Genomic DNA, 10,474 nt, shown 5'->3' with positions numbered 1-10,474 from the left:
TGACAGATGATAAATAATAATAATAATAATAATAATAATAATAATAATAATAATAATAATAATAATAATAATAATAATAATAATAATAATAATAATAATAAGTTCAGCTATCTCACTAACGATCGTAGGAAGCTGGTCATTAAAAATAATAAATGAATTAATAGATAAATTAATAAAAATTCCCTTTGCACTTAACGAATCTCTCATTCTCCAGCCTCACAACCCGACCTGACCTGACCTGACCTGACAATCTGGAGGGGAGGAAAAAAAGAACTGATTGAAACTGGGGAGTTTTTTCCCCTTTTTTCCCCTGAGATTTGGAAACTTTAGGCGTCGCATTTCCGAAGGCTCTGAAACCTGATGAGTTCGATTCATGGGCTGCCGAGATAGTGAAACGCTCCATCAGCACTTTGGGAAGATTTATTTTTTGATTTTAGTTTTCTGGAAAAGAAAACTGTGTCTGATGATTGGAGGGTGGGTGATCAACATGCCAATTTGAGGTCCTCTAGCCTCGGTAGTTTTTCAGATCCGAGGGCGGACAGACAAAGCCATCTCAATAGTTTTCTTTCACAGAAAACTAAAAATGGGATATGGCAGTTTGTCAAAAAGGGACGAATTAACTCTCGGCAATTGTCAACGATACAAACCTCGGGAGATATTCCCCCCTTTAAGCACCTCATGTCTCGTCTCGTCTGGACTGACAACATCGAATGAAATCTCGCCCCAGTTTTGCAAACTCCTTTCGCCCGCCGGATGCTTCTGCCAGTTCCTGGATTATTATTGTTATTTTTGTTCCTCGTTTCATTATCCTTCCTTGTTCTCTGCTCCTCTTTATTAAATTCTCTTGTTTTCTTTTTTCAGGCTTCAGGATGTAAACGGTATTGAAGCAGGAGCTTCCAGTCTGCCACCTTCTTCCTGAGGAGTTGCAGTTTGTGAGGTCAGTTGTCTCTCTTTTCTGTCTGTCTCTCTCTCTCTCTGTCTCTCTCTCTCTCTCTCTCTCTCTCTCTCTCTAGATTTTATTTCATCTAGTTTACATCATTAAGCCTGTTTACCAAATGCATTGTATTGTTTCATATCAAATTGTTTATGCGAAAAACACTATTCTCTCTCTCTCTCTCTCTCTCTCTCTCTCTCTCTCTCTCTCTCTCTCTCTCTCTCTCTCTATAGGTTTTATTTCATCTTGTTTACATCATTAAGCCAGTTGACCAAATTTAATGTATTGTATTTTTTCATGTCACATTGATCTTACGAAATGCGATGTTCTCTCTCTCTCTCTCTCTCTCTCTCTCTCTCTCTCTCTCTCTCTCTCTCTCTCTCTCTGATTTTTTCTTGCTGACATCATTATGCCTGTTTGCCAAATGTATTGCATAATTTCATGTCAAATGTTTTTTACATTTTTCTCTCTGATTTTCCTTGACATCATTACACCTATATGTACCAAACGCCATATATTGCGTCACATCAAAAATTGTAATACAAAGTTACAATCCACGTGGCCATTTTAATTCTATTTATTTTTAATCACGTTCGTTCACTCTATCAAAAAACCTAGCGGAACAAATATTGGCATTAAGAGAAACAATTACGTCCTCAAAACATTCCTATACATTGCAAACGGATATCATCAGTTCGTCTACCGTCGTTTCAATTTGCTTAGCCGCTCGCATGTTTGTTTCAATCATATTCGTCAAACATTCGACGTAAATCGAAATATTGGATAGATATTTTGGGAAAGCAGGCGACCGTGTTTATGTTTTTTTTGCTTTCGGGACTCGTAATTATATAGGAGATTTTTCATTATGATAACAATAAGACTCATTACCCACTTTGTGGGGTTGGATTTCAAAGGTGATAGAGGCAATTAAGTTGGTATGTATTTGGTTTGCTGAAAATCTCTCTCTCTCTCTCTCTCTCTCTCTCTCTCGTCTCGACGAAATATGTGCACTCTATCTCTCTCTCTCTCTCTTTCTCTCTCTCTCTTTACAAATACACGTATAATTACTCTCATCTAGACATCAGTTACTTGACCCAATTCTTCTCTCTTTCTCTCTCTCTCTCTCTCTCTCTCTCTACAAATACATGTATAATTACTCTCATTTGCACATTATTTACTTGACCCGATTCTTTTCTCTCTCTCTCTCTCTCTCTCTCTCTCTTTACAAACACATGTATAATTACTCTCATCTAGAAATCATTTACTTAACCCAGTTCTTTCCTCTTCTCTCTCTCTCTCTCTCTCTCTCTCTCTCTCTCTCTCTCTCTCTCCATACATCACATACATTTTGCTGCAAACCAATCACGGTACATCCCGCGGGTACTTTCAATATGACACGATTCTTTTCTCCGTTCTTCCCATATCCATTCTGTTCCATGCCCTGGGGTATATAACCTTTTAGCCCGGGGTCCGGAGACCTTTTGGATAAGCGGAAATTTGTACGCGAGACGGACAACCGGTTTCATAGGTTTGTGTTTGGATTTGGTGAACAGGTTTTCTTTTTGTTTTTGTTTTTCATTATTCTGTTTGCTGTTTACTGCTGAATTCTGGTTAAACAAAGAATAATTGAAGAGACTGTTGAGCTCAAATGCAGGTTTTTCGGTACAACTAAAATATTATATATATATATATATATATATATATATATATATATATATATATATACATACATACACACACACACATATATATAGCATGGAAAATATATATATATAACAATGACTTACACTATATTTCCTAAATCATCTTCCGGCATACATCGCTTTTATCATTCATAAAATGAATTTTTAAGTGCTGAAGAGCTCTCTCTCTCTCTCTCTCTCTCTCTCTCTCTCTCTCTCTCTCTCTCTCTCTCTCTCTCTTCGAGGTTTTAGCTTCCTTAAGCCACGTCACATCAGGCTCTACTTTTGTTGATGGACGGAAATAATGCCGTTGGCAAATGATAATATTCCACATAAACTGTGCGAAAATTCAACACGTTTCTCTTTTGCGTAAACCTAGCATATAATGCACAGTCATATATACCCCATTTCATCCTAAAGAGAGTAATGTCACTATATTTTAAATAAATGTCGCCGCCAAACTACTTTTCCATTGTCATGGAAGGGAGGCCATCACAAGAGGGTTAATTTTAATGCGCGAAAGTAATCCTCGGTTTTTGAAAGAATTATCATGTTGTGTTTTAGTTTTCTGTAAAAGGAAACTATTGTGCCGGCTTTGTCTGTCCGTCCGCACTTTTTCTGCCCGCCCTTTTTTCTGTACTCACTTTTTCTGTCCGCACTTTTTTCTGTACTCACTTTTTCTGTCCGCCCTCAGATCTTTAAAACTACCGAGGCTAGAGGGCTGCAAATTGGTATGTTGACCATCCACCCTCCAATCATCAAACTTACCAAATTGCAGCCTTCTAACCTCAGTAGTTTTTATTTTATTTAAGGTTGAAGTTAGCCATGATCGTGCTTCTGGCAACGATATGAGACATGCCACCACCGGGGCGTGGTTAAAGTTTCATGGGCCGCAGCTCATACAGCATTATACCGAGACCATCGAAAGATATATCTATTTTCGGTGGCCTTGATTATGCGCTGTTCAGAAAACTTGATTGTTCCAAAGAAACTTTGGTGTATTTTTCTATGTTTTTTATTTTTATTTTTATTTTTTATTTCCTAAACTCTAGGAACTAACATTGCCGTAGGGGAGTCGGCTGATATGAAAGTCTAAATTAAATATTCAAAGTCGAAATTAATTTTATTTGTAAAAATGCTATCCGTAAAATCTTGCTTTCGAGATGAAAATTAAATAACTAATAAAATCCAGGTATAAATATATATATATATATATATATATATATATATATATATATATATATATATATATATATATATATATATATACATATATTTTAGATTTTACATTTGGAAAGAAAAATATGCCTCTGGTAAAGAAACATCCATATGGAGTTATTTAACTTTCGTGAAAACATAACAAGATTTATATGAGATACGAAGAAGTATGCAAAAAAAAAAATTAACCAGCTATAACATAAAAAAAAAAATACATTTTATTTTATACTGATTCATGTATTTCTTCCAAATATAAAAAAAAAAAAAATAAAAATAAACATCTTGTCGAAAAACGAACTGACTACCTGTCTATCTATCGATCTATCTATCTATCTATCTATCTATCTATCTATTTCTCTCTCTCTATCTATCTATCTATCTATCTATCTATCCATCTATCTATCTATCAGAGAAAACGCAAAAGCGTCTTAAACAAACAACGATATTAAGACAAATGATTCAAGTTTTTTATCCCCTCCGAAAACAATTCAGTTAAAAGGGAAAGGTTCCAAGTACTTCCAGAGCAAATGTAGGAAGAAGTCGGAAAGGACAGATCACATTATTCCAGGCGTATGGTGGAAAACACTCGCGTTGGCTCTGTCTGAGACTTTGGTCCTGAGACCTGCTGGAGTACATCAAAAGTACAAATTACCCGCATTTGCATCCTGGCTGTAAGGAATGGTCCCCGGCGCATTTAGCTGATTGAGAATCCGGAGAGAGAGAGAGAGAGAGAGAGAGAGAGAGAGAGAGAGAGAGAGAGAGAGAGAGAGAGAGAGAGAGAGAGGGCTGGTGGTTAGAAACAAGGGTATCCTATGCTGTCCAAGGTGTTCAGTGAATTAGTTGACCATTTTAGCTTTCAACGTTGATTTATAGTCAGAGAGAGAGAGAGAGAGAGAGAGAGAGAGAGAGAGAGAGAGAGAGAGAGAGAGAGAGAGAGAGAGAGAGAGAGAGCTGATGGCTAGAAATAAGGATACCCTATGTTTTCCAAAACATTTAATGAATTAGTTGACCATTTTAACTTTCAACTTTGATTTATAGTGAGAGAGAGAGAGAGAGAGAGAGAGAGAGAGAGAGAGAGAGAGAGAGAGAGAGAGAGAGAGAGACGTACTTTCACATGAATGGGATTACGTGAGTACTCTTTGTAAACACGATTCATTCATAATTTCCCCATTTTTACTACGTTCCTGGAATTATGAATGAGAAGAAAGAACGCCATTCATCGCAGCCTGTCCTAACTTTCCTAATCTCCCTTGGGGAAATTAATTTCTGCCTTATAACAGTTAAATTAGTTAAATTAGACTGAGTTATAATTCTCCCCACGCGAATCCAGTCGATCGTTTCTCACCAGTTAATTGGCAGTAACTGTCATCTTCTTTCTCTCTCTCTTCCCGTCTGCCGTTTCTCTATTCCACTCCGGATAATCTTTTCAGCTCACGATCTTTTCTTTGATTTCACGGTTTTATTTTTTGGGGGTTTCTTGAGGTTTTACCCTTTTAAGGAAGTGTGGGTTTGTGATAACACGTCTATTTTGGCATATTTCCTTTTCTAATGAATGATCTCTTATTTTTGCATTTCCTGTTACCTTATGCTGCGTTTAAATGAACATTATAATATTCTTTGGAAAGTTTGAATTTCAAGTCAATGGCCCCTGTGGTGGGTTTGTTCCTTGGGAATGGAGTTCATCTTCCTAATAATAATAATAATAATAATAATAATAATAATAATAATAATAATAATAATAATAATAATAATAATAATAATACCTTCTGTTACTTCTTTCAAATAAACACCATATTCTTTGGAAGCTTGAATTTCAAGTCAATGGCCCTTGTAGGCTTGTTCCACAAGAATGGGGTTCCTCTTCTCCATAATAATAATATTATCATTTTCAGTTCTGTTAACATTCCACTCTTGGTATATGTATATTTATTTGCTATTTTTTAGATAAAAAAATAGTATATTATGTAGTATATTTCCAGTAGAGGAAAACTTCGTGATTTACAAGTATACCTTTTCATCAGACGAAAGTTTATAAAAGAAAACTCAGACCTAACTCGGAAAGCTTAAATTCTTGTGAATATTTTTTCAAAATAAATGTTCTTTCATTTTTTTAATAAAATCGTTTCTGTAAAAAATAAAAGATACATAACAATAGTTTATGAAAAATAGGTCTGGTATATCAGTTCTAACAATGTTAACACATCAGTTTTATATCTTGAATAAATATCGATGCTATAAAATTCTAGATAAAATTCTTAACCGATGCTGTAGCAAACTAACCTGGCAGAGTATTTTGCATAATATATCCAATTAAACGCTTTACTGCAAGTGTTTGTGGGGCCACATTAGCATATTAATGCACCACGTACGATGTAAACTTATATATTTATAGATCATTTGAGTTTTAATTTAAAACGTGAATTTATAAGCCAGGTGACACATGTTAATGAGAGTGTCATGTTATGTTTGATTTCTTTTTGGGGAGGGGGCGGGCGAATGTTTATACTTAACATGTTGTATGAACATCTAAACCTTTTTCTATCATTTTCTCTTATTTTTTTTTGTCTGCTGAGTAGTAATTCAGTAAACAAAAGAAAAATGACAAAAAAAAAAAAAAATAGAATGAATAAAATGCGTAACTCAAAAGAGACACGCTTGGGGAATAATATTATTTTTGGGCAGTTTTAAACCCTTTTCAATTTCCTTATAATTCTTCAAATTTTTGTATTAATTCTTTTCTTCCTGTGATTAATATCCATATTTCTAAATCATTCCACGTGTATTCCTTGAGCTATATTCTCTACAGAAATACTTCTCTTTTCACTCTTAATAGCTTTCAGTAACTAACCCTCAGGCGTATTTTAATTACTATTTATATACTTTCTATATTCGTAATACTCCCTTTTCCTCCCCAGAGTTATTCTCCAAACTTCTTCCGTTCTGTTCAAGACAGAATATAATTCCCTTTTGGACTTTTATTCTGCACTTGACAGAGGAGTAATCTTTCGACAGATACGTACAGACCACACCACAACTCCTTCAGAATTCATTGTTATTTATCCCCGTTCCAAAGAGCGTCTCAGATCCACACTGCGCATGCGTCTTTTGGTTAGGCAGGTCTGCTGAACGCGTGCTAATAAAAACGCACCAAGTCGGGCGAATGTTGTTGAATTTATGTGAATTTCAGTTGGTCGTCACGAGTCCTGTTCACTGTCTGATTTTCAGGGATATGTCATTATGACCTGAGAGTGAGTTGATCTTATAAAATTTTTTATTTACAATCATTAGGTCTGAATTAAAATATGGAAAGTCGCTTATACTCTTAGTGTTATATTTACATACTTTATATATATATATATATATATATATATATATATATATATATATATATATATATATATATATATATATATATATATATATATATGTGTGTGTGTATGTATGTATGTATGTATATATATATATATATATATATATATATATATATATAGAGAGAGAGAGAGAGAGAGAGAGAGAGAGAGAGAGAGAGAGAGAAAGAATACTAGTTTCAAATTTGCCATAACAATAGTCATAAACCACTAAACCTTAAATACACTTACAAATCTAAGTAATTTCCCCTAAACGCTTCCCCAAAAAAAAGCAAAGTGAACTGTGCTAAATTCCTTCTCTTAACAAATGTAAACACTTCGACCAAAATACGAAACACGGAAGTATAAGTGCGGTCAACAAAATTCAACTTCATTTCATTTAATTCTATTTAAAACTTCCTTCCGCGTTCTCGTCAGCCACAAACCACAAATAAATTACTTAATTACACACTCCCAAATCTTGCGTTGGCGGTTCCCTTTGATGCAAACAAGCAAATAAACAAACTCGGGCTTCTGAGTGGATGGAGAAGAAGAAGAAGAAGAAGAAGAAGAAGAAGAAGAAATTGTCCCGCGAAGTTACGCCTTAAGAGTTAATTAGGTTTCTGTCTTCAGATCATAATTGCAGACTTCTTCTTGAGGGGGACAATTTCATTTCCCGGAAGAAGAAGAAGAAGAAAGAGAAAAAGAAGAAGAAGAAGAAGAAGAAGAAGAAGAAGAAGAAGAAGAAGAAGAAGAAGAAGGAGCGTGAGATACTGAAACGAGGGAAAGAAGAAGGAGAAGAATTAAGGTTTCTGTCTTCAGAAGAAGAAAAAGGAGAAGAAAAGAAGAAGAAGAAGAGGAGGAAGAAGAAGGAGACAATTTCATTTCCCGGGAGAAGAAGAAGAAGAAAAGGAGAAGAAGGAGAAGGAGGAGAAGGAGAAGAAGAAGAAGAAGAAGAAGAAGAAGAAGAAGAAGAGGAAGAGGAAGAAGAAGAAGAAGGAGCGTGAGATATGAAACGAGGGATTTTCTTTCTGCAGAAATGATTTAGATTTTATTTTGTACAATGGAAAACATCAGGTGAAACCGAAATAAAAACTAAGATTAAATTAACAGACGAGGACTTGTAAAATCTCTCTCTCTCTCTCTCTCTCTCTCTCTCTCTCTCTCAAGTTGCCATATGTGACTTCTGGTTAATATCTTCCTTCAAGTGTCAAAAACTTATGCTTGAACTGGTAAAGCAATATTGTGAAGTGTTGTGTTTCTGTAAAAGTGAGTTGTTGACACTGACTTAGATAAGAAAAAAAATGTAAGTGGTGTTAATCACATTATATCAATATTGTGCGAAAGGAAATCTAACGATAAAAATGATAAAGATCTATATAGAAAATGTTGCCTTAGGTGAAAGGAGACATAGTTATGAAATGATAGCTTTGGTATGCATAGAAATAAGCTCCATAAGGATTTTGACAATCAGATTAAGAAGACGGGGGGAGGGGGCGGTTGGTACCACGATGAGATTATTATCCCAAAATCAACAAAATAACATCCAGGTTGGAAACTCTTGGTTAGTTGCTATAAAATATCTATGATATTCTTGATTTGATTCCTAGATTTAATGCTCTGAATTCGTAAATAAAACTACCTCCTAACAATTGCAATGATTTTATATTGTTTTATCAACACCTGGTTAATGGGAATGTCTTTCCACGTGAAGGCATTGATATCTGTCTGTTGGTCAAACAAAGTATCTCTGGCGTCCTCTGACATTATTAACAACTAATTATCACATTATCCAACAGATATAATTTTTCCCACCTGATCATATTCATCACGTGAAAGTTATCAGGTTCCTTGGTAAGGTTTCCAGTCAGGTGACTCATCAAGACACAACAATACCTGTTCACCATATGCCTTCGTTAGACACAACACCTATCTGGCTATAACAAATGTTTAATTTTAAAATTTTTTTTTGTGTGTGTAATATGTTTTTCTGAGGCTGAATGTAAGCTAAGCAGACGCAAATTGCTGATTTCCATTTCCTTAATGAGTCGTCTAAACACCCCCCAAAACAAATGTTCTGCGCGCAGGTGTCGGTTTAGTAAAGGATCCTCATTACAGATGCCCGACGATGTTACCTCGAAACCGTGACACCTGGCATCGCGAGAATAACATTTGTCATTTCTCTGATTCTGAACAGTAAACAAACGCACCTTTTGGTCATCAATACCTGCTGAGCCAGGTCAAGGCTGGCTTAGTTGTCCGTGATATTTAACTGTCAAGCTATGAACTGGGGCACTTCCGTCCATTCAGCACTTAGGATAGTGAGAAGGAGTTGGAGAGGTTGGACAGCAAGGTAAAGATGAGGTACAAGGATCTAAAAATGGAACTGGGAGGAAACCCCACGGCTGCAATAAAGAATTAGTTAGAGAGGTTGGACAGCAAAACTAGGAAGGACGCGGGGATGGAGGTAAAGTAAAAAGATGAAAAGTAGATGCAGCTAGGGGTCGAGGGGACGCTGCAAGCACCCTTTAGCAATGCCTACAGTGCACCACGTGAGGTTCAGTGACGGCACTAACCCCTTACAGGGAAGGTTGTCTTACTGAGACGAGGATTTTGAAGAGTTTTTTTTATAACATTATCCTTCAGAAAATGAAACAAATCAAAATTTATGTTTATAAATCATTTTCAAACATTGTTTTTAGTTTTCTGTAAAAGAAAACTATTGTGCCGGCTTTGTCTGTCGGTCCGCACTTTTTTCCTGCCCACCCTCAAATCTTAAAAACTACCGAGGCCAGAGGGCTGCAAATTGGTATGTTGATCATCCACCCTCCAATCATCAAACATACCAAATTGCAGCTCTCTAGCATCAGTAGTTTTTATTTTATTTAAGGTTAAAGTTAGCCATAATCGTGCTTCTGGCAACGATATAGGATAAACCACCACCGGCCGGTGGTTAAAGTTTCACTGGCCGCAGCTCATACAGCATTATACCGAGACCACCGAAAGATAGCTATATATATATATATATATATATATATATATATATATATATATATATATATATATATTTTTTTTTTTTTTTTTTTTTTTTTTTTTTTTTTTTTGCCTTGATCATACGCTGTAGCGGCTGTACAGAAAACTCCGGCGCATTTTTTTGCTCGTTATTATGCGTGTTAGCTCCTGTCAATATAATTCTGTGATCTGTTTTCTCATCTCAGACTGAATTCTCGTACTCACTTAATCCAGTGCAACTTGTTACCACATAAGGAAAACTGTCCTGAGCGGTGCATACG

At 35.6% G+C, this 10,474-nt stretch overlaps 1 protein-coding gene across 1 annotated transcript in view; it reads left to right on the top strand.

The window, feature by feature from the left end:
* The window catches only part of LOC136826008 (uncharacterized), a 35,637-nt gene extending 27,449 nt beyond the window's left edge, over nt 1-8,188 (top strand). The window contains exon 2 of the mRNA XM_067082867.1: nt 7,828-8,188. Coding sequence (XP_066938968.1) covers nt 7,828-8,188 — 361 coding nt within the window. The remainder of the gene's footprint in view (nt 1-7,827) is intronic.
* The last annotated feature ends 2,286 nt before the right edge of the window (nt 8,189-10,474 follow it).

This window comes from Macrobrachium rosenbergii, chromosome 40 (assembly GCF_040412425.1).
Source record: "Macrobrachium rosenbergii isolate ZJJX-2024 chromosome 40, ASM4041242v1, whole genome shotgun sequence".
Lineage (NCBI taxonomy): Eukaryota > Metazoa > Arthropoda > Malacostraca > Decapoda > Palaemonidae > Macrobrachium > Macrobrachium rosenbergii.
Note: the sequence above shows the minus strand (reverse complement) of the source record. Positions and strands in the feature narration are given on the sequence as shown.